Source organism: Rhinolophus ferrumequinum, chromosome 19 (assembly GCF_004115265.2).
Source record: "Rhinolophus ferrumequinum isolate MPI-CBG mRhiFer1 chromosome 19, mRhiFer1_v1.p, whole genome shotgun sequence".
NCBI lineage: Eukaryota > Metazoa > Chordata > Mammalia > Chiroptera > Rhinolophidae > Rhinolophus > Rhinolophus ferrumequinum.
In genome coordinates, this window is record NC_046302.1 from 47,870,309 (window position 1) to 47,895,081 (window position 24,773).

At 44.4% G+C, this 24,773-nt stretch overlaps 1 protein-coding gene across 1 annotated transcript in view; it reads right to left on the reverse strand.

Annotated features, from left to right (window-relative positions):
- The window catches only part of CCBE1 (collagen and calcium binding EGF domains 1), a 195,638-nt gene that overhangs the window by 15,869 nt on the left and 154,996 nt on the right, over positions 1 to 24,773 (reverse strand). The window contains exons 3-5 of the mRNA XM_033135576.1: positions 17,606 to 17,658; positions 13,068 to 13,202; positions 10,423 to 10,575 (exon numbers count right to left, since the gene is read on the reverse strand). Of these exons, the coding sequence (XP_032991467.1) occupies positions 10,423 to 10,575; positions 13,068 to 13,202; positions 17,606 to 17,658 (341 nt within the window). The remainder of the gene's footprint in view (positions 1 to 10,422; positions 10,576 to 13,067; positions 13,203 to 17,605; positions 17,659 to 24,773) is intronic.

Here is a 24,773-nt window from a genome sequence, read left to right on the forward strand (position 1 = left end):
CCCCGCTACATCTTGGGCTCAGCTGTTCCCATTTAGGCATCCCAGACTCTTCCTCTTTCAGTATGAACCCTGGCCCATTTATCAGTGCCCTGCAGGAGGCAGGCTGCATCAATGGGACATGATTTATACTCCCCTCCAAGTGCCAATATTCACACATCGTAAATTTTCCCCCAAGCTCAGGCATTGGGACTCGGGGTGCAGGGCTCATAAAGCTGGTCTTTATGACCTCTGATAATCCAGCTGTTCACAGGGAGCATGGCCAGGCCAGGTGGGGTCACAGATCGGGGCTGGGCACTGACCTTGGAGATGTGAAGCTGGGATGGAAAACGTGCCAGGCACTCTGGACACGCCCACCTGGGGCCATAAGGGATAGGACCCGGGAAGACAGGCCGGCTGTCCACTGGGGAGGGTCCCAGTGGCATCTTGTAGAGCTCTGGGAGCTCCAAGGGCTTTTAGTAAACAAAGAATGGGTGAGGCAAGTGGTGACATGGCCAGGAATTCAAACATCTCTCACCCTACTGGCACTGAAAAGGGCTACAGACACCTGCGTGCTTGGAGACTAGACAACTGAGGTCACCTTGCTACCGATGAGTAGGTGCAGACTACCAAGACCTGTGCAAAAGGTGGCAGTGGTGTGGGCCAAGAGTGGGGTGAGAGGGTATGTGTTTTGTTGGGGCGCGGCAAGACAGTTTGTCACCCGGGGTAGTGTTAACCCTCCTAACTGAGGAGGGTTTTGATGCTGGGCCCGGTGTGCTGATTGATTGTGTGACAGACAACAACACTGTGATTTGGAATGTAGCCCGGGGACAGTCAAATAACATCTCCCCTTAGTTGCTTCTTGTGCTTCTTGGCCCATGTGCTTTTCTTCGCACTAGTCCTCTCTTCTGGGAAGCCCTCTTTGCTGCCTCTACTTGTGGAATCCTAGCAACCAGCAGGACCACATTCAAGTGTTCCACGTAGCCCACCCTCTCTGTCTATAGAGATGCTGCAGTCCTCTGAGATAAGGTGTCATTTATCACGTGTAGGTAAATGGCAGGTGTCCCTGGCTTCCCTGTAGAGGGACTACTCGTGCCCGAGTGTAAGCCACCACGCTTCTTGGTAGCTCACACAGTGGATGCTCAAAAAATGTCTGTGAAATGGAATGTTAGAGGTTGAACTGTCTCTCCTCCAAATTCATCTTGAGTTCCTAACCCCCCCGTGCCTCAGAGTGTGACTTATTTGGAAATAAGGTCATTACAGATGTCATTAGTTAAGATGAGGTCCTACTGGAGTAGGCAGAGCCCTCATCCAATATGACTGGTGTCCTTATAAAAATGAGAAATTTGGACACAGATGCACTTAGAGAGAATGCCATGTGAAGATGAAGGCAGGGATCCCATGATGTAACAGAAGCCAAAGATGGCCAGCAAACGACCAGGATCTAGGGGACAGGCATGGAACAGGTTCTCCTTCATAACCCTCAGGAGGAGCCAACCCTGCCAATACCTTGATCTTAGACTTTTATCCTTCAGAACTGAGACAATGCATTTCTGTCCTTTAAGCCACCCACTTGGTGGCACTTTGTTATGGGAGCCCTAGGAAACTGATACATGGATGGATGGACGGGCCGGGCATCAGGAGAGCCCCACATTCGGGTGAATTTTCCTCATGCAGTCCAGCTGATCTCTCCACCAATGTCAGTCCCCCACCTGGGGATCTACATGGTGTTTCTGCTCTTTGGAAGGTGAGGGGGCCCAGGGGCAGCTTGGCAGCTGAGACCTCTGACTCTACAGGGAAGTGGTGGGCAGTTCAGAGCTCACCTGCCACATCCCCTCACCTTACAGGAGGCCCAAGGCTTGGAGCACACGTGCTAGGAACACATTTCTCAAGCCAGCAGGATGAAGTGGGTGAGGCAGTGCTCTATTTGCGTTGCCATAAAGCAACACTGTGATTCTTGAAAATACAGGGTCAACCTATAGCTTAGGTTCTGAGTGTGTGATTGGGGAAACACTTGGATGTCTGGGAAAGTGGCCGTCTCTTTTTAAATCCATCTATGTGTGTGCAATACAACAGGGCCACGTTGGTAATTCCCACTTTTCTAGCGCATTCTGTCCTACCGGGAACTTTCCATTGCAGGCCCCACCCCCGTGTACCACCGGTGCATTTGGGAAATGATTAACTCACACTGCAGCTACGTAATAAGAATTTGATTTATGAGGAAGAATAGGAACAGGACTAATCCTGTTGGAGTAGTGTACTTGGAGACGGTGAAGAGGAACGGTTAAGGGCACAGCTTCCAGAGTCATATTATCCAGGGTGCATATCCAAACTCTGTCACTGACTAGCTCAGGGACCGTGGCCAAGTTATCCGAACTCGATAAGCCTCAATTTCTTCAACAATAACATTGGAATCATAATTCCTACCACACAGGGCTAGTGTGTCATTAAATGACGAAATGCATGTCAACTCCTTGGCACAATGCCTGCTGCTGGTAAATGGGAGGGTCCTGGCTCGTTTTCAGATCCATCAAACCCTTTGCATTCCCTTTGCTCGATAATCCCGGAATCCTTTAATGACCGTATTAACACAAACAACACAATGAGAGAAAACAGAGATTTGGTGACTTCCTGAAAATCATCTAGCAAATTAACAACCAATGTGGACTTACAATTGAGGTTTCCTGAATCTGAGTCCAATGCCTTTTTAAAAAATAAATCAGGCAACTTCCTTTGGGCTCTTTACCCCTGTTTAATGTACCAATTTATAATCCTACTTGCCTATGGAGCTGGAACTCAACTGAGGAGAACTAGAGTTATTTATATCAGTCTCCAACATAACCGATGACACAAAGGAATTTCTATGCGAGAGTATACTTAGTGGTAAAATACTAAACTCTTAACCAACTTTGGTTGTGCTCATGGCAGAGAATGGTGGACTCCGCCATAAATAGATGACCCTGATGCCAGGTTTCTTAGGTTTGTTAATACTCTAGGACAGCGAGATGACATTCATCTCTCCCAACCTGGCATTCATTCATTCCACCCATCTCCTGCTCAACTGACACAATCCCCTCCCATCACCCATCTACCTATCTCATCCATCCCATCTTTCCACCCATGTCTCTCTCTCTCTCTCATTTATCTGTCCGTTCATCCGTCTATTCACCTATCCATCCCCCTCTCTCTCTTCTCTATCTCTGGAGGTTCTGCTACTCACCGGGCCCTGTGTGAGGCATTGAGAATGCCAAGTAAATGAGGACACTTGTCCAACGATTTGTGATTGACCTTCCTTTTACGGAACGAGTCCTTTTGGCAGAGCCAGCACATCATGAGCAAGAGTTAAAAGTCCATCTTTCCATTTCTACGTTTATATACTCGGTTGAATTTTCCAAGTGTTGGCACGAGTAAGACAATCTGATGTTTTCATGATAAGAATAAACCTCTTTACCGGTTTCTAGACTCTATTTCATTGAGATCATGCAGTGTTAGAACTGATATATCTTGAGTCCAATCTCCTCTACAGATAAGGAACATAAGATCCAGAGAAGGAAAGTAACTTGCTTTAGGTCTCCCAGAGCGCTGTGTGCAGAGGCTGGGCACTTTTAGACTCCAAATCAGGTATCGCTGAGGCGTGGCGACCCTGCCACTGGGACTTCTGTTCAGAACACCTGAGAGCAACCTGCCTGGCTGGCTCCAGGGCAGGGGATGTCAAGTGTGATCACCAGACCAGCACAAGCAGCGCCACATGGGTACCTGTTCTCAGAAATCCGGAATTCTGGGAGTGGGACGAGTGCACAGTTCTGTCAAAGCCCCACGTGACTCTGAAGCACGTGCACTGTTCCAGGAAAGCAGCTGTGCTGAGTGACCTTTGGCCTGAAGATGCCTAGCCTGTTTTCTGTCCCGTTTGTGAAGTTATCAGCACACAGAGATCCAGATGAACTTTGTCCCAAAGACTTTCGAAGCTTCCACAGACCAAGAGTCACATCGCAGCAGGGAGTGTAGGTTCTGGAAGAGTCGGACGATTAGGACTTGAATCCTGATGCTGCCACTCTAGGTCTTTTAGGTTGGAAGTCACAGCTTCTGTGAGCATCCGTTCCTTGAACAGTAAAAATGACAATGGCACTTATCGCCTGGGATTGCGTCAATGGAATAACACCTGTCAGTTTCCAGAACAGTGCCTCATACATGGCAAGTGCTCCATAAATGTTAATATTATTGTTATTGTTATCTCCTTTACATTAAATTACCTACAAAATTACAGATGTGGGGTAGGGCACGTCATATCATCCTTTGGGAAGAGCTCTCAGAGGGTTCAAAGATAAATAATTGTTGTGTATGGATATGGAACATGCAGTCTGTTCTGAGTTGGGGCTCGTCTATCCTGCAATTTGCCTACTATGATGTAGAATGTGGAGCTAAAATAATCCTATGTATGCTACATTAATAATTCATTTAGAAATGTGGGTAGACATATTAGACATCTCTGACTTTGCATGTTTTCAGTCCTCTCAATTAATATTGTAGTCATTGACTATCTCTGGCAGTGACCATGACGATGTGAAGTAAGGTGTAACAACACTTTGCTGGAACCTGTAGGGATTTTAAAGGTGCAATATTATGGACTAGCCACACGGGGGCAGATAGCTCTAATTTTTTGACTGATGTCTAATTTTTACACATCCTAAGCATTAGAATTCCTTAAATACCATATCACTAATATTTAATAAACTGAAAAACTAAAGAATGTTCCCAACATATTTCATATGAGCAGTGTCACAAACGAACAAAGAAAGTTTGTGTTTTTAAACTTGATAGTGCAGATTTGTACCCTGGCAGTAATCTCAACCCTGGTGGCACATTACAACCACTTCGGGGGACGGGAGGGTTTTTAAAAATCCCTATGGGTACAATGGAGAAAAGACAGCCTCTTCAATAAATAGTGCTGGAAGAATTGGAAAGCCACGTGCGAAAGAATGAAACTAGACTGCTATCTGTCACCATGTACCAAAATTAATTCAAAATGTATCAAAGACCTAAACATGAGACCTGAGACAATAAACTGCATAGAAGAAAATATAGGTACTAAAGTTATGGACCTTGGGTTCAAAGAGCATTTTATGAACTTGACTCCAAAGGCAAGGGAAGTAAAAGCTAAAATAAATGAATGGGACTATATGAAACTTAAAAGCTTCTGCAAAGCAAAAGAAACCATCGAGAATATAAAGAGGCAACCGACCAAATGGGAGAAGATTTCTGCAAACAATGCCTCTGACAAGGGGCTAATATCCAAAATACATAAGGAACTCATACAAATCAACAACAATAAAACAAATAATCCAATTGATACAAATGGCAAATAGACATGAAAAAATTCTCAACATTACTAATCATCAGAGAAATGCAAATAAAAACCACAATGAGACATTACCTCACCCAAGTTAGAATGTCTATCATCAACAAGACAAATAATAACAAGTGTTGGAGAGGCTGTGGAGAAAAAGGAACCGTCATACACTGTTGGTGGGAATGCAGATTGGTGCAGCCACTATGGAAGGCACTGTGGAGGTTCCTCAAAAATTAAGAACAGAATTACCATATGACCCAGCAATCCCTCTCCTGGGTATCTACCCAAAAAATATGAAAACATTTATCCATAAAGACATATGTGCTCCAGTGTTCATTGCTGCTTTATTTATGGTGGCCAAGACATGGAAACAACCAAAGTGTCCTTCGATAGATGCATGGATAAAGAAGTTGTGGTATATATACACCATGGAATACTATTCAGCCATAAGAAAAGATGAAATAGTACCATTTGCGACAATATGGATGGATCTTGAGATTATAATGCTAAGCGAAGTAAGTCAGACAGAAAAAGTAGAGAAACATTTCACTGATATGTGGGATATAAAACTGAAAACAACAAAGGAACAAGAAAAATAAATGAAGAAACAAAAACTCATAGACACAGACAATAGTTTAGGGGTTACCAGAGGCTAAGGGGGGAGGGGGGTCTCTAGAAGAGGGTAAACGGGATCTAACATATGGTGATGGAAGGAGAACTGACTCTGGGTGGTGAACACGTGAGATATAGATGATGTATTACAGAATTGTACACCTGAAATCTATGTAACTTTACTCACCATTGTCACCCCAATAAACTTTAATAAAAAAAAAACTCCCTATGGTGTTGCACACCACCCATCTGAGAGTCACCGCAAGGAAACAGTATCAGCATGTTTTAAACCTCCTCAGGTTGAGAACTACTGATCTACGTGTGGATTAGTGGAGCTTGAAAGTTATATGAAACACCTGGCTGTCCCTGACACTTTGAACTATAATAAGTGCCACTGGGGGTCATGGTCACTTTATCAGAAAGTAAACAAAAGTTGAAAAATAGAGACCAGTAAGCTAATTACTACGGAGCCAGCATGTCCTTAATTTATCTCCCTATCAGGGCTACACAGACTCCCTGGAGTGACTAAACTGGCTCCAGCTACATATTTTCAAAGAGAGAATCAAAGTGACTAACATGCCATTCTTGCCTATTAGCTAGACGTGTCACCATGTCTGTGTGTGCACGGCAACCTTTCAATTGTCAGAGACGGCTCTGAGGCTAGCCCTTTCTGTTCCCCGCAGGCTTTCTGAATAATGAGCCGGGGCTGTATTCTATGTTAAATTCCTCCGACTCTAATGTTACAGACATTGGACAATGCAAAGTTAGGAACAAGGGAAAACAGGAGGAAGGCAAGGAGGTTTTAGATTACACATGTTTATACTCAATAATCATTACCTCTTCATCAAAAAAAGATTGTGGTGAAATATTTGGCCTCCTAATTAGTCCAAAACAGATGAAACCACTTAGCTGCCTCTGACTTTCCAGATACAGGCACGTCTGGCCCTTGACTTGTCCTGTTGCTGAGCTGAATATCTGGATGTTAATTATTCATCATTTAGCTAATGTAAGGAAAGTTCTCTGAACGTGAAATACGGAGCAATTCTTTTTTTTTTAAAAACTATTTATTTATGTAAATGTGTTTTTCCAGGACCCATCAGCTCCAAGTCAAGTAGTTGTTTCAATCTAGTTGTGGAGGGCGCAGCTCACAGTGGCCCATGTGGGGATTGAACCGGCAACCTTGTTGTTAAGAGCACCGCGCTCTAACCAACGGAGCTAAGCGGCCGCCCCAAGCAATTCTTGTATAATGCTGCTGCAGCGGGGGCGTGTGAGGCAATAGACGGTGGTGTCATTTCAGGATTTAAAAAAATTACTTGCGGCCATTATATTTAGCGGAGGAGGAGGAGGAAGAGGGAGAGAGTTTGTAGCCGCGCGTCTGCGAGTTTGTGTAACACTATAGGGCTCAATGGCAGAGCCACCAGACAGCTCCTCCCGATGGAACAGACGGACATCGCTCATGGAAGTCCCTGTGAACTGGAACATCCTGTCTCTGAACGGCAGAATGGAGGCGGCTCATCCTGTTTCCTTCATCAGAAGTTGTGCCACGTGCAGCAAGTGGCTTTCCTCGGGACTTCGTGCTTCATCTGAAAACACCCTTGCCTCCAAGTCGGCCAGGTGACCTACCAAGTTCAGCTCCAGAGCCCAGAGTTTTCATGCTAAGAAGTTAGAATTTTTTAAACTGTATTTTTTCAGGACACCATCATCTGGGAGATGTTTATAAGCATTTTCTTAATAAACTAATTTTGGGAAATTCAGATTTAATCAAAATTAATATTTTTTTAAATGGTAATTTTTCCCAGAGTTTTTGACGCACTTGCATCATGAAAGCTTAAGAAGTGGGTGCAGTAATGCATTCTTCCCCCAACACCTGATGCAGAAGCTTCTAAAGGAAGAAAGTCTTAGTAACACCTCACAAAGGACCCCAAAGTTCTATAGCACACCCACTGTGGGGAAATGCTGTAATAAATGGCTGAGATAAAATATACCTTTAAATGAAAGAAATACTAGAGAAGGTGCAAAAACAGTTGCAAATCTACATCCCTTATCATTGTGACTGCTCAGGTTTTTTTACTGCATCCTCAGCTACAGAGGCCAAACCGGTCATGGTTTAAATAAAATTCTCAGTCTCTTGTACTGAAACTTTTTGTGTGTTTGAGAAATGTTTAAGAAGTACAATTCATTTCTCAGGGAAGAAAACAGAGGTGTACAGTCCCAGGACTGAGTGAGCACCACAGACTGCTAATTTCAAAACTGCAATGAGACCCTCCTGTGCCCCAACCCTGTGGCCGGGCCCCTCTCCGGGTCCATACTACCAAAGCACAGAGTAGGAGGCGAGTGTCACCAAGGCCACCGTGTCCCTACGCAAAGCCGTCCCTAGGACACCACACAGCAAGTACCTGTATGGGGCTGCTTCTGCTGCTGCCGTGGGGATGTGGTTGCAGAGTCTAAGAATTATTGCAAGAGGTGGAGGCCACCTGAGACCAAAAAACCAGTAAATTCAGCAGATTGAAATCTCATCCTAGTCTCTGCAAATTCCCTCCAGCTTCTCTGGTCTCTGCTAGTTCAGGCAGGGTCTCTGCATAGACTGCTGTGCCCCACCTGGTGGGAACTAACTGCTCGTGGGCGGGGCCAAGTCTTCTTATTTGGAGATCCCTCATGTCTATTCCCACCCTGATACACAGCAGTTAGCAATTTGTGTGTGTGGCTATTTCTGATGGTTGTGTTGTAGATCGGGTTGCTGGACATTGCCCTTCACGCCCATGTACACGGGATTTCACCAGAATAGAAAGGTAAGGAAGACACAGTGGAGTTGCTAGGCTGACTAGCCCATAGCCCCAGCCTTCCTGCCTAAAGAGCACAGCTGGGCATCCAGTTTCCAAATGAAAAATTAGAAAGCTGCTTTCTTGGTGCTAACTCTCAATTTGGTCTGCACATTAATATATCAGTGGTTAAAAGGGTGCACCTCTTATTTCAATGAAAGTCTTCCTTTCAATAAAGGACATAATTTAACAGGTAAGTTACACATCCTGCCCCTCCCCGACCTTCTCCACCATGAAACAAAAATGAAGTGATTTTCATTTTGAATTAAAAAAAAAAAAAGCCGCCTGCAAACATTTTTCCTCACTCGACCCTTATGCCAAAAAGACTGTTTACCCTTGCTTTAAGCAACTCTGGGCACACAGGCTTCAGGCTTTACAATAGTTGTCACTGGGCCCTCTGATTCATTCCAATTGTCCCAAATTGCCCAATTCTGAGCTGGCTCCAAATAGCTATTTTGCATCTACTTCTAATATATGGTGACTTCCTCATGACTCAACTGGTTGTTCCTCATAGTTTTGCTTTGTAGTTTTTCCGTGTGAGGCAGCTGGTCCCCAGCTGTTTGCTGTCCTGAACTGATGGCAACTGCCTTCACCCTTTTCTGAAATCTCAGGCCGCACCCAAACATCACTAGCTCCTGTGCCCAGACAGTTCTGGCCTTTCCTCTCCCTGCATTTCTAGGAGAATTTCCCCATCCGCACCTATAGATGGCCCAGGCCCTGCTAGCCTGTCCCACAGAAGCATTCCTGCCACTTTCCCTCCCAAGGGTGGCAGCCAAGAGCTGAGCCCTGAGCTCTGGAAGATGACAGCAACTTCCTGGCCTTGTAAGTATTGGATGCAGGAGAACAAGGGCTCCCTTCCTCCCTTCCTCCCTTCTTCCTTCCCCTTAAATAAGGAACCCAACCTGCGGGCTGATGATATCCCTGAGTGATCAGACATCTCCATTAAATCTGGTTGATATAATGTAAATCAGCTTCTCAAATGCTGTGAAGGACAGCTTTAAAAATTATTTCCACTTCGTGGACTGTTTTTCCAAAATATAATGAAAATCAATTACTAGAAAAATAAAACATAAAATACCAGCATACATCTTTGGATTTAGACAAAATTTCTCTGTCACATTGGACTAAAAATTTCTAAACATTCTCAACTTCTGTTCTGATCCAGTCATGGACGAATAACACATAGTTTGTGGGCAGGCATAGGGCCATGGACGATACTTTGAGTATTGCTGATGTAGACGGTTACCTTACATAGAAATGTTTCATGTTTATATTCAGCCCATGGGCTTTGAGTGAGCACAGTGTTTCTAGCCTCTTTGCTGCTCAGCCTAGTTTGCTCTAAGCGTGTAACTAAGGTCCACTGATTTGTCCATGAGCACACCACCTCTGCTTGGGAGACAGCTTCCTCAAATACGTATCTGCTCACAACCCTTGCTGCTAACAATCACTGTCATCAGGTCTCTTTAGAAGAGATTTGACCTTATGTCCTACCCTTCTCTTACCCAGGTCCCACCTACCATTTGTATAAATGCTCCTTCCTGCCCACTGCTCCCCAAGGAACCCTGTTGGGCTCCCCAGTGCCTGCACATCCATCCATCCATCCATCCATCCATCCATCCATCCATCCATCCATCCAATTAGAGGGATAATTTTACTTGCCCTACTCACCAGTGTCATTGGGGTATTTGTCTCCCTTGGTGCACGTCCGCCCGTCGTCTTCCTGGATGTAGCCCTCCCGGCATTCACAGCGGTAGCTGCCCAAGGTGTTGACACAGATGTGTGCACACAGTGTCTCGTTGCTGGTGGTACACTCGTCGATATCTGGGTTTGAACCAAATGCAGATGAAACTCAGTTGCCAAGAATTCACTCCCAACACAACAGGGGACGTGAGGCTTGGCCCTTCTGTTGATGTCTGCAAAGCACACTTTGTCAGACCTCTATCAGAGATGCCTCTAATAAAGGAGGGAGCTAGAAACCTGAGTGACAGGAGCACCTCAGGCCGTGTCCAACCGTGGCTACTGGAGGGTAAGGGGGAGGGGGGTGGTAGATGAGGGTAAGGGGGATCAAATATATGCTGACAGAAGGAGAACTGACTCTGGGTGGTGAACACACAATGTGATATAGAGATGACATATTACAGAGTTGTACACCTGAAACCTATGTAACTTTACTAACAAATGTCACCCCAATAAACTTTAATTAAAAAAACAACAACATGGTTACAGACAGATCACAATAGGGGTCCTGGCTGTGGCTCTGCCACTACCAGGTCACGTGGTGGGTGCAGGCATTGCTAGCCTTCAAAGTTCTCACCTATCAAACGTGATAATAAAGCCGCTCCTAAATATGTTGCAGGGCTCCTTAGAAGAGAAAATGAGATATCCGATGGTGACACACTTTGAAAAGTGAGCATCATAGAAACCGTTTTCTGCAAGGATCCCAGGGTGCAGAGGGTTTTATGTTCCCTTTTATGGCTGTAGGTTCCAAACAGCATGACGACCTACGGTCACTTAGAAACGACCCCTTCCCAGTTAAGAGACGTTTTGGTACCTGGGAAAAGGCACTTCTGATAAAAGAAACTAGCCATAATGGGTCTAATGGAGAGTTTTCCCTAGGAAATGCTGGCCTCATCAACGACCCAAACAGACTCCTCATGAGCTATGGAAACGAGCCATGAGACCATCAAACAAGTAACCACTAAGGGTCCAAATGAACCGGACACATCACAGACTTGTGCTCCTACTGAATTGGGTGGAAACAAAACTTTCCCACCAAGGGAAGAGAGGGAGGGCCAAATCCATTTCCTGTTCATTGGCTGAAGATACCAGGTGGCTGTGGGTGGGAGCTGTGACACACAGCCCTAGACAGCTCACACGTGGTGGCGGAGACAGCCCAGCCCTCACTTCAGGATTCTGACAATGTTCCAACTACTCCCTGAACCAGCTGCCCAGGGCCCGCCTCTGGCAGACCCAGAGTGTGTCAAGGGGAGCGCGGTCATTTGGGAACCTCCGGACAGTATATACTATGTCATCTGTAGACTCAGATGTCACAGCTGCAATTCCAGGCCGACCACCTTTCTCCACCTGCCCCTGCCCTAAACCTAAGGGTGAAGCTACCTCTACTGTCTGGAGGATGGAGGACGAGGTTGAAAGGAGAGATAGAGATAGATGGAACTCTTAGCAGACAGCTGGTTTTGCTGATCCCCAAATGAACAGGGTACCGTGTCACAAACTGAAATAGACCCCTTGTGCCTGGGCCTCAGGGGTACAGAATGGCGTCCCGTGCTCTCTGTGAGAGAGGCCACGAGTCCCCACTCCATTCACTTGGTGACCTCAATCCCCTTCTTTGCCAGTGTAGGGTTGTTCCATCCCAGGTGTCACCAGGGAGCAGCTAAGAGACCCAATATCTAGAACTTCTCTTAAATGGTGCTCTCTAGAGCCTATGCCGGAGCAGAGAAGGAGGGGCTGCTCACCGCAGTTCCTTTATTTTCCACTTGGGTCCATCTGCCAGTCTCCTCAGTTCATCCTCGAGCAGCTTTGCAAACTTGACTGTGCATATGAATCACTAGAGGCATTTATATTAATGCAGATTTCCAGACCCAACATCGGAGTCTGGAGGGGAGGCCAGGAATTTTTTTATTTTTTTTTTTAAAGCAAGAACCTCAGACAGGTGAGCCCTGGACTGACCAAACTTTGAAACACACGGTTCCAGGGAACAATAAACCTGTCTCAGAAACTCCAAGAGTGTAGGGCTGGGAAGCCCAGTCAGTGATGTGCAAGGGAATAAGCCGGTGGCAACGGATGGTGCTGAATTTGCTCCGCTGCAGCCCAGGTGGCTGGCTGCAGCTTCCTCTGACTCACTTCCAACCTGTCTGCCATATGGACACTGCTCTTTCCCAGTCTCTCTTCTTATGCCTTTTCTGACAGAACGCTTCTTCTTGCGTGGGTCTTTCCGTGTTTTTATATGTCTGCCCACTTATGTTCTCGTTCACATTATTCTAGTTTTCATTTGCTAATCCTCCCCATCTCCTGCTCTTGTATCTCACTACCCATTAGGACCTGACTGGTACCAACTCCCTGAAGAATTCTTTGGCCATAATTTGTATCAATTATCGAGGTGAAGGGCAGAGACCCCCTAGGATAATACGGACACAATTCCATCCAACAAGCATCAGGACATAAGGGGAGGAATCAAAGATCAAAGCGGCTCCTGTGAGCTGGTCCCACTGAAGAAGAATGTCCAACAGAGGACAGAATCATCTGAACAAGGCATATCCTCAGGAGCTGGAAAATAACGTGTCTTGCCAACACACCCAGGCAGTAGGGCTTCTCCCGCTTCCGGTGTCTCTCCCGGTCATACCGGTATCCCGGGTAACAAGTACATAGCACACGGCCGAAGTTGTCTGTGCACTGCTGTTCACAGGGGGCCTCGGCACAAACATCATAATCTGAAAAAGAGAAGTGTGAGCTGACATCAACCACATTCCGTAGGCAGAGATGGGATCATTCGGCCCTGGTCACCCTAGACTTTCTGGGCTGCACTCTGCTCGAGGGGAACTGGGAAATGTGGTCAGCTATGTTTAGAGGGGCATTCACTCTTCAGGCCCCGGGGCCCCTTCTAAGAATACCTCAATGGGAGACATAGGGCTCCGTGTCACAGTGGTTAGGAGCAAACGTCACTTGTGATTTTCCCGAGTCACCTCCTTATCCTTTGGTCTTTGTCATTCATGCAGAGAGCAAAGGTGCCTAGATAGCCAGGCTCTGAAGTGTTATCTGGGGCCTGTTTTTTCCCCCACCAACTGTTGTAGACACAGGGAATTCCTTCCAGCTGAACACTACAGAACAGCCAGCCCTGGGGATGGGTACTGGCTTCCCAACGTGGGAGCAGGGCTGAAGGTGGACTGACTCCGAGGAGTGTGAGGGAGGCTTTGGAACGGAGACGCGTGTGAGTTACTGGAGTGTGTGTGTGTTGTAGGTGTGCATGCTCGGGTGGCGTGGGGGGTTGATCCTGCATGCTGAGAAGGGGTTGGGTACTGTCGAATGGCTAGAGATCTCGTTCCAGTCCTAAGTCTGCAAATTGGGGTGGGTGGTCTATTACTCATAAAGGCTTAGAACATCTCCTCCTCTCAGTCCTGAGGAACTCATGTTTAACGAGCCTCTGAAGGGACTTTGGCTCTAAGTCAGGAGCTCTAGATCCAGCATCTCATTAATCACTGTACTATCTTCCCCAGGTGCTGACAGACACACTATCCCTGGACACGGCGTAGGTCTGGCTTTGCTCGGCCGCTTATGAAGGTGGAATGGTGGGCTGTCAGCCCCTGATGTGGGGACGGGCCAGTGGTGACAAGGCTCATGCCATTCTATGATGACCTAGAAAACTGCCCCCTTGCTAAACACTTCTTGCGATTCCAGGCCTGCTTCGCCTGTGTGTGTTTTTCCTTAACTGAGCATAACCTCCAGGCGTCAGTGCTCTGTTGCTCTATACTTCTGCTGCTCACAGGCTCTCGTGTGGTTATTGAATGGCTACTTTGTGGCAGGTCCTAGTCTGGGAGGATGCCACATGAAGGTAAAGAATGCAGGTCCCGGAGCCAACCCTCCCAACTCTGCCACTCTCTCTGTGATCTGGGGTTCTCTGGGCCTCAGTTTCCTTAGCTATAAAATAGGGGTAACAATAATACTGACTTCGTGGGTGCTTTTATGAAGATTACCTAGACGATGCATTAAATAGCACAGTGCCTGAGACAGAGTCAAAGCTTTACCTGCTCTTCTGCTTCTTTTGTTACTATCATGTTTCCCCAAGAATAAGACCAGGTTTTATATTAATTTTTTCTCCAAAAGACACATTAGGGCTTATGTTCAGGGGACGTCTTCTTGAAAAATCAAGCGAGGGCGTATTTTCCGGTTAGGTCTTATTTTTCAGGGAAACGCGGTAGTTCTCATGCTTGTTTGGGTATCTGGCAGGGACTGTGTCCCCTGGAGTAACTGGCATTACTCTCTTCCTACAGTTTATGCTCAATGAATAATAGTTGAACTAGAACAAATCAGATCACCCTGTCACCTGACAAATCAAGATAACACAGCAGGGGGTGACAAACTATATCTGATTGGCCAAATAATATTTTTGGCTTTGCAGGCCTTTGTTGCAACTACTCACCTCTGCTGTTGTAAGGCAAAAGCAGCCATACACAGTACTTAAGTAAATGGGTATGGCTGTGTTTTAATAAAACTTTATTTACAAAAGAGGTGGAGGGCCAGATTTGGCCCATGGGCATAGGTTGCTGACTCTTGACTTAGAGCAACAAATAAGAGGGAACAACAGTCTTAAATTACGGCTTCTACCCATTCATTTATATTTGTTTAGAAATTCTGGTCTCCTTCTACTGTCTGTACGGTTAATTTTATGTGTCACCTTGGCTAGGCCACACTATCCATGTATTTGGTCAGACATTGTTCTAGATGTTTCTGTGAAGGTATTTTTAGATGAACGGAACATTTAAAATGAGTAGACTTTGAGTAAAGCAGATTATCCTCCGTAATGTGGGTGAGTCTCATCCAATCAGTTGAAGGCCTTAAGAGAAAAAAGACGGACCTCCGCTGCTAAAGAGAGAATTCTGGCAGCAGACGGCCTTTGGACTCAAAACTATCACTGTCCTGGGTCGCCAGTCTGCCACGTACTCTGCAGATTTTGAACTTACCAGCCTCCACACCGTTTCAACAAATTCCTTAAAATAAATCTCTCTCTCAAGGGTCCTAATACACTACCTTTTCTTAGAACCTACATTTGTACTTTGCATTCTTGGGCAATGGAAACCTTTATGACTAAAGGTATCTTTAGTAAAAGACAAACAAACAAACATTGACTTATTCCCACAGATTAAAACAAATTGATTTTTAAAAGGGTTCCAATGAAAGCCAATAGAGCAGAGAAAGTTAGTTATGGCAAAGCAGCTTTCAGCCCTTGAGACCACTTTTCCTGGAAATACTCAGTTCTAGGTTACATTAATCATAGGTGCTGTAGTCCCATTTCAGGGTGAGGGAGACCAGTTTTAGGACTAGATCTTTGAAACCACAATACTTAACATTTAAGGGAACTCTAAATAAGTGTTATCCATGTAATATGTTTTTAATTGGGTTGGATAAAAATCTTTAGCTGGGATCTTAAATTGGTTGGCCTAAACTTAATTTTCTTTTAGGATCTGCCAAATTGAAATATAAAAGGCACAGCTGGTGACTGAGAAAAGCTGGCTTATAAAAGAATGCGATTATTTTGACCTTTGTGGGGTTTTTTTCCACCAAGCTCGAACCAATGGAATTGGCTGCCTGTGAGAAATTCAGTCTTGGAGAGACCCAAGGCCATATAAACCACCACATGTGATCTTAACCTTCCTAAAGCAGCTTCCGCAGAGCTCAAAGCTATTTAATGAAGTGTGCCATCCTTCCACCATAGTGAGCAACCAACAGGAGAGATTCACAGATTTGTAATGGATAAAGACACTGCTGTCCATGACATGATGCCACATGAATTAGCTTGGCTCGGCTCAGGTCCTTGAGAGAGACCGGGCTTCTTGGGCAACGGTGACGAAAACTATTTCAATCACCTCTCCCCAGCCCCGAGCAAACCACTCTCGTGCTCTTCAAACACTTCTTAGTGTTTTCTGTGTCCTTGCTGGAATCCTTTGCAGCTTTCTTCCTCCGACTTCTCTAACTCCTGGGCAGCCTTCCTGGGTAACGTAGCTCAAGTCTCCTTCCCGAGACCACCTCAGGCCAGCCTGGTCCTGTATGTGCTCCCTCTGCACACTTGCTGCACACCTTGCAGTTATTATTAACAGCAGCAGCCGCAGTAACAGTTACCACCAGTCACCCAGCACTTAATAAGCGCCAGCCTCTGTTCCAAGTATTTTAAAACATGTGGTAATAGTCTTAAAACCACCATGAGTCAAGTACTAATACTTTCCTGCAAAAGTGAAGGTTTGGAAAGTCACCTGCCCAAGGTGATCGCTAATAGGTTGTGTGTTATAGACTGTTTGTGTCCTCCTGAGAGTCGTATGCTGAAATCCTAACTCCTAATGGGACGGTATTAGGAAGTGGGGTTTTGGGAGGTGATTCGGTCATGTGGATGGAGCCCCAATGACTGGATTAGTGCCCTGATAAAAGAGACCCCAGAGAGCTCTCTTACCCCTGCTGCCATCTGAGGACACAGCAAGAAGATGGCTGACTATGGACCATGACACTCTCACCAGACACTGATTCTTTCGACACCATGATCTTGGACTTTCCAGCCTTCAGCACTGGGAGAAATAAAGGTTTGCTGTTTAAGCCACCTGATCTTTGGTGTTTGTGTTATAGAAATTCAAGTGAGCTAAGGCAACATGGAACCATGACTAAAATCTAGGTCTCTCTGACTCTGTACTACCCAGATCCTGTCTCCTCAGCTTGAGGGTGCGTGCCTGGAGGGCCAGGCCCATGTCTGTCTCACATCGCTCTGTCCCTTCAGTGCTGGGCTGCACACAGCGCTGGCTGCCGGTCATGTGACAGGGCTTCAAGTTTAACACAGGAAAAGCAGGTAGAGAGGTTGGGGAGGGTGGTTGTGTTCTAACTCCGTATGAAATGCTGATTAGAGAATTACTCAGTGTATGCATACAAGTTTGTAATGACTTAGGCAGGCCATGCTCCAGGTAAGCCAATTGGCATTAGAAGAACATAATGCCCTCCCCAAATAGACATTACATACACACATGCACAGATAATCAGACACAGATGACACAGATACATTCCGGGTACATCCGCTCTTTACAGACATCTAATGATTAGTCATGAATAAGGTAAGAAGACATCATTTTATATTACGTACCTTCCGGGATGCACTGTCCAAGAACAAACTTGTACCCTTTGCAGCACTTTTTCCTAAAAGACAAACAAAGAAACATGCATTTGAAATGTGACATTAGATTAAAAATATAATTCTTTTTAGTTATTGGTTTTGAATGGGATAACTTGTGCTCAGGAAAAACTGATGCATAAATGAAAGTAGGGGTAGAGTATTTTTAAGGAAATCTGAGATAAAAAGGGAAAATACTGTCAGTACCACGTGACCACATCTTCCAGTAGTCGATACCCTTTTCACCACATAATATATGAAATTAATCCTTTGAAGCCTAGGAAGTGAATTGACTCAGAAATTTCAAGGTACTTATATTAGATAATTCGAGGTCTACGGGATATAAGTATGAAAAAGACTTTTGAGGCCGACTTGGCCCCTCATCCTACAAGAATTCACAAGACTCGTTAATTATAACAACAACTAGCTAAGTATAATAATTGGATAATTATAACTTAATGATTGCTCATTGTAAGACTAGGACTGGAACCCAAGCATTCTCACTCCCATTCGAGTCCTTTTTTTTCTTTTATCCCTATACCACATAAGGCACTAAAAGGTACTTAAATTATGTAAGTTTAAAAAACAGCAAACAGGCAATTTAGTTACTGACGTAAGTATGCAAGAATTAACATCTCTGCCTGAGGTAGAGAGATGGTGCCATTCATTCAAAATGTAAATTCACTGGAAAACCTTTGCCTCTCATATGGAACTGTGTGCTCCTCACAGACCAACCCCTGTGCAGACAACAACTGGAAGCTCCGGACAAAACAGAATCAAACAACTACCTGAAGGTTCTGGAGAGTAAATCAAAGCAGGCAGCTTGAGGACGAGAGTTGAAATTCTGAACAAGGGACCAACATGGGGTTATTATTATTAATATAAATAATCAAAGGTGGGGACTGAAGCAAATTCCCACGTTTGTCAAATGGTCAGACCCTTCAACCAGGTTAGACAGCGCCGTCTGTCTAAGGAGAATTTGATGCACTTAAATGTATTTTTTCTATCACAGTCTAGTGAAAAAGAATTTAACAGCATTATTTTCTACTTTTGCAAATTAGCATCCTTTTACTTTATTATAAGTCAAATTCATTTTTGTGGACTGATCTGCTAGGTGGATTACCACCTTCCAGGTAAAGGAGAAACTCCAGCAATCTCTTCCTAAAACGTCTAAAATTTATTTAAAAATTTTATTACATCCAGCACTTACAAGTTTTACATAAAATTTATTAAAAATGTATACAACATGTAAACGTCACATCTGGTAGGAGAAGATTCTGAGGCCCAACTGGGTACAGCAACACTACCTCCTTCCTCCCTGAAATACTTCTCATGTGTGGTCCAGCTGCGGAAGATAATCTTACTTCAAAAGCATGACAAGCAGGCTTCCATTATAAAACACAGTGAGTGGCATTTGGGATGCTCCCGAAACAGACTTCAGGGAAATAGCTAAGGGTCCCTCTGCTCTGAAAAGGATGCATTTGCCTACCTGTACTTGTCCACTCGATAAAGACACTTTTGAATCTTTCTTCAGCATTTTTTAATGTTAGAAGGGTGTGTGCGTGTATGTGTGTGTGTGTTTAATGTATATATTTATATATATTTAGACATATAAATAAAATGTACTGATATGAATGACGTGTGGCAATGTCCAGAGTTTTCCCCTTACTGTGTTTCCCCAAAAATAAGACCTAGCAGGACCATCAGCTGTAATGTGTCTTTTGGAGCAAAAATTAATATAAGACCCAGTCTTATTTTAATATAATATAAGACCGGATCTTATATAATATAAGATCGAGTATAATATAGTATAGTATAATATAATATATAATATAATACCGTGTCTTATATTAATTTTTGCTCCAAAAGACGCATTAGAGCTGATAGTCCGGCTAGGTCTTATTTTCAGTGAAACATGGTAGACATAATTTCCCAACATCGCCAACGCCAACTGAATTATAACTTTACATGACAAAAGAAGCCCACGGGGCATAAATTTAGGACAATTACTATTTCTAACAGAGGTAGCAGATCTCCTTTTATATTCCAGAAGACTTAAACTCTGTCTAGTTTTCCATGGTTTAAGAAAGTCCAAGTTCTTAACAACCCAAAAGAAAACTGGCTTAATAGAGTATTCGTTACAATTTTATGGTTATTACTTACTGTATTACTTGAAGCTGTCGGACAGAAAACTATAAGAGGAAGAGCAGTGCACTAGATGGTCTGAAACTTGAGTGATTCATGAGGAAGTTGGATGGAGGGGGAAACATGTGTTTTTGATACTCACGTCTCAAGTCTCCCCACATTTAAACATATGGATCTATTTGGCTGTTTCTATTTAATGGTTCACCTAAGGCACAGCCTCTGAGGTGTTCGATGGCATTTTAAGGTTCTCACAAACGTATACAATCCTTACGATCTGTCTTTCCACATCCCATACATTAAATCTGAGCATTCTGACCTTTTTGAGCATTTCATGGGCTTGTCCTCACCGTAGAGGCAAAAGTAACCTGTCATTTGCCTTTCTATGAAATTAAATGATAATGTAGGGAGTTGAAACGTGTTCAATAGGCTACAGCGCTCTGTCAGAAACGAATGTGAGCTTCAGGATGGGCAGGCTTCATTTAAATACCTGCTCAGTTAAGAGTGAACTTCCCCGGGCTGTTTCCTTAATTGCATGACTAAGACCATGTCTCTTTAATCTAGAGAAGGAGGTTTGAGAGTCCACTGTACCCTCCTGCCTTCCCGCCCCCCACCCAGTTCCCGGGGACACAGCATTATTTTGCATGTTAAACACCCACCAACCATAAGTCACCATTTAAAATAAACAGTGAAATATTCCAAAGTATAAGAAAACAAACACTGGCTGCACATGTTATAGTGGTTCAAGGATTACTTAGAGCATCAAGTAAAATGAAGTTGAGACAGCCAAATTGAAATCTCGTTATGCAAGCACTTGTTAGACTTAAGTACAAACACGGCTGTGTGGTTTTTATCTTTAAGAAAAACAAACTAAGATGGGGAAAGCTCATGTGGGTTCATGGGAGGCTGTCCTTCTTAATACGCTTCACGTGTCATAGCTTGGTTTTCCAAACGCAAATGCTTTTCTCATTTCTTGGCAAGGGGAAGTGGTGATTAGATGGTTGTTACATAGAAAGGGCGACATCTGGTAATCAGGAAAGTCTGTGGAGGTTTCCCCTGGGTGCCTCTGAGTAGTAAGGCACACACACAAAAATCATAAATAAAGACAGTGCAGCCCGAAATATATCCCACCGACCAATGTGTGTGAGAGCTTTTGGAAGGAAAAACTAAATCAAGAAAATGAAGATAACAGAGATACCATCATCTGACTGCCTGCTGACTATTAGTTATCAGATTCTAGAAAAGTATTTTAAAAAGCAACTGCCTATAGAATTAAAGGGAATAGAAGGGACCTTGAAAGGTCAAGTGAGTTAGGAGGCAAGAAATACTTCAACACTTGCTCCAATGCAATAGTAAATTTTCCTTAGATTTACTTGGGGTTTCCTTTGTATAACTGCCTAGACGTGCACCAAATGTATCAGATATTTATATATATTTTAAATGAGAGAACAAACTGCACTTTTAGAGCTCTTGGTGCCAAACTATGTGTAGTAGACAGAGCAGAGGCTTCAAGGTCAAGCAAATCTGGTTTACAATGCTGGCTCTGTCATTTAAAGAGCTCAAAATGTGGCCTTGGGCTCATTTCTCAAACCCACTGGGATGACAGATAATAAAGATGCCTAACACAGGGCCTGGTGTAGGGTTAGAAATTGTTCTAGCTGCAGCTGTATGAATGCAGCAAGTAAACAGCAAAAACAGCTCATCCCTGATGGTTTCATCTTAAGACTCATCTCTTCCTTCCATTTCTTATTCAATGGCAGATTTCATCTCTTCTCCAAAAATAAAACAGACCGGGAGCAGAGGGAGAGAAACTTCTGATTTCAAGATGATGGGAAAGTAATATTTTTGTCCTCTTCTTCTTCCACAAGTTAAGCCCAAATAATGAGGAGAACGCAAAATAAAAATACAAGCTCATATCCCGTGGATTTAGGAGACCTCTCTAACTCTGAACGTGGCCAGTGTACGGAAGGACGGAAAGTGATTTTGCAGAGTGAAGTAACTTCAAACCTAAGTGCCTCCAGAGGAGGTTATTGGGGGCAGCAAGCCAACTCACCCTGCAGAACCTATGCAAGGCTTAGAAATTGGAGATGCCAGGTATTGAGGAGAGTGGAGGCCAGAAGACCAGAAGATGACCTGAAAGTCTGCTTAGCAGTTGAACCTCCAGTTCCCTCCCAACCCTAAGCAGTTATCCAGAGCGCTGAGTAGAACCTCCCACAAGTAGATAACCCTGTCCAGGCACACAGAGCTCCACCTGTTTTAAAAGAACTCCTTCAATTTAATATTTTATTCCAAACCAACGAAGCCCTCTGGGGATGGCGTCCAAAGGGAAAACGAGGGTCGCTTCCTCACATCAACTAGTCAGTCTCCAGTGAAGAGAGATGAGACTGAAAATATGTAGAGCCCAAGTTGCCTAGTTTATTGTCACCATTGGAACCAACCCCACTGTGGCATGTCTGAGAAGGGAGTCCATAGGAAACTTTGGCCAGGAAGGACAGAGAACATGAATTCCTCGGGGCTATTACTGAGGGCCTGGGGTTAGAAAAGTGGTCCTGAATTTCTTGGTAAAGCTCCTTAGAGTGAGAACGATTTCCTCTCTTCCTTTTAACCCTCTTCCTTGCCAAAACTTTTATTGAACTTCGCGTGACTTTGCGAATTCCTTTCACACCTGATGCCCGAGAACAGAACCCAGTACAATGGCTCACGTCCCATAGAGGCATGCTTGGTTCCAGGCAAATGGAATAAGATGTGTTTACTACAGCAATCAGAAACACTAAAAACTACAACAAACCAAAACAAACCTACCCATGTATTCACCTACATAGAAGCTTGTTACTGCCAAATCAATGACCATATTAAGAGAATCATAAAGAGTATATTAGGTATAACTTGCTTTAATATGCACAATTAACAATGGTCAAGATCAAATGATGGAAGCAGAGTGGTGGCTCCTAAAAGCATTACACAGAGTTACCACATTATCCAGCAATCCCACTTCCGAGTACATGCTCAGAATTGAAAGCAGACTAGAATTAATATTCATTCATAGCAGCATCTTTCACAATAGCTAAAAGGTGGAGACAACCCAAACGTCCATCATCAGATGACCGGATTAACAAAATGTGCTGGCATATACATACAATAGACTATCATTCAGCTTTTTTTTTTTTAAAAGGAAATTCTGACATAGGCTACACTATGGATAAACCTTGAAAACATTACGCTACATGAAATAACACAAAAGGACAAACGTTGCATTACTCCACTTATATGGGGTACCCAGAATAGTCCAATTCAGAGACAGAAAGCAGAATGGCAGCTGCCAGCGGCTGCGGGAGGAGGGAATGGGGAGTTATGGTTTAATGGTGGAGTGTCAGTTTGGGAAGATAAAAGCTCCGGAGATAGTGGTGACAGTCACACTACACTGTGCACCTACTTAATGCCACTGAACTATACACCTAAAAATGGTGGTACATTTTTCTATACACACACGAAAAGATCAAATGAGGAAGGAACACGGTTGAAACCATTCCTCTAACCATTGCTGCCCTGGTCGTGGTATCATCTGGGTTTAGCTGTGAATCACAGAAAAAAAATAAAAAATTGTGTGTAGCTATTCTTAGACGGGGCTAAGGTAACAACCAGAAGGTATTTATCCCTACTCGCCTGCAAGTGATAAATAACTTATTCATTCAACAAACATTCACGCTGCATCTACCTAAAAGGCAGAACAGCTGGTGGTTAGGGCCCCAAGCCTTGGGCGTGACCTCCCGGGTTTGAATCCAGGCTCTGCTGCTCTCCAGCTGTGGGACCTCAGACAAGTGACTTAAAGTTCTTCTACCTTGATTTCCTCACCTGTAAAATGTACAGTAATTGTACCCTCCTCGTAGGCTTAGCAGGTGAGGGTTCAGTGAGCTAAGATGCATAGACCTCAGTAGCATAGTGCTGGCACACGTTCAGTCCAACAGAAAATGTAGAAAGAAATGTGCTGGTTTTCCTGCTGGGTCTCCCCTCTGGCATCCAGCTTCGAGGACCCTGGAGATAGCTGGCTGTTTTCCTAAATCTACTTTCTCTCTTCTGTACAGTAACAAAAACCAAATGACATTTGACGACCTAACCACTCAGAATAAAGGAAACATTTCCCAGCCCCCGTCCCACCAGCTACGGTCGTGAATAAGGCTAGCTAATGGCAGGTGAGTGACCGTGAGGTGTACAACTTTCAGGTGTCACCCCTAAGTAGAAGGGGCACGTGCTCTCTCACTGTTCACCTCCCCACGAGTGGGAATGTGGATGAGGTGGAAGTGAGCCATCTCGGGCAATGAGATCAACACCCTGCCTACAGGTGGATCAACATACAAGGCGCTGAGTCCATGACGCTGTCCAGACACCACGTGAGCTAAGGACGCCCGCCTGACAGTCTTGTGTAAGAGAAACAGACTTCCATCTTGTTCACGCGATTATTTTTGGTTTCAGCTACAGGAGCCTAATACACCCCCAAAGCTAAAGTAATTGAAGGAAATGAATCCAAGGCAGAAAGCCTACTGAAATCCAAGGTTACTAAGTCAAAAGGGGCCCAGAGAAGACGTGGCCTTTCCTTTTGCTCCAGTAACCACTGTGCATGGAGCCCTTGAGCCTTATAAAATATTGACCCTTGGAATGTAACTGTGTGGAATCTTCTTTGTAAATTATCCAAAGCTGAAGAATTCTCTGCTTTGACAGGGCGACGGACCTTCTTTCCACAGACTGAGCAGACTCTTGTTGGTCCTCAGCTCCCTTTCCTGAACTTCACCAGGTAAATGAGACATTTCCAGAGAGACGCAGTCCAGGAACACGGAAATACAACTTGCTGATTCAGATGTTTGCCCACAGGCCAGTCACTTGGTAATTAAATGAAGAAGTCTTAAAGTAGAGAGTTTTACTTGTAATGACTAAAAGACAGAGGAGACCCAATCTGAGATTTTCTTTCTTAGGTTAATGAATCATGATGTGACAGATCCCGTTC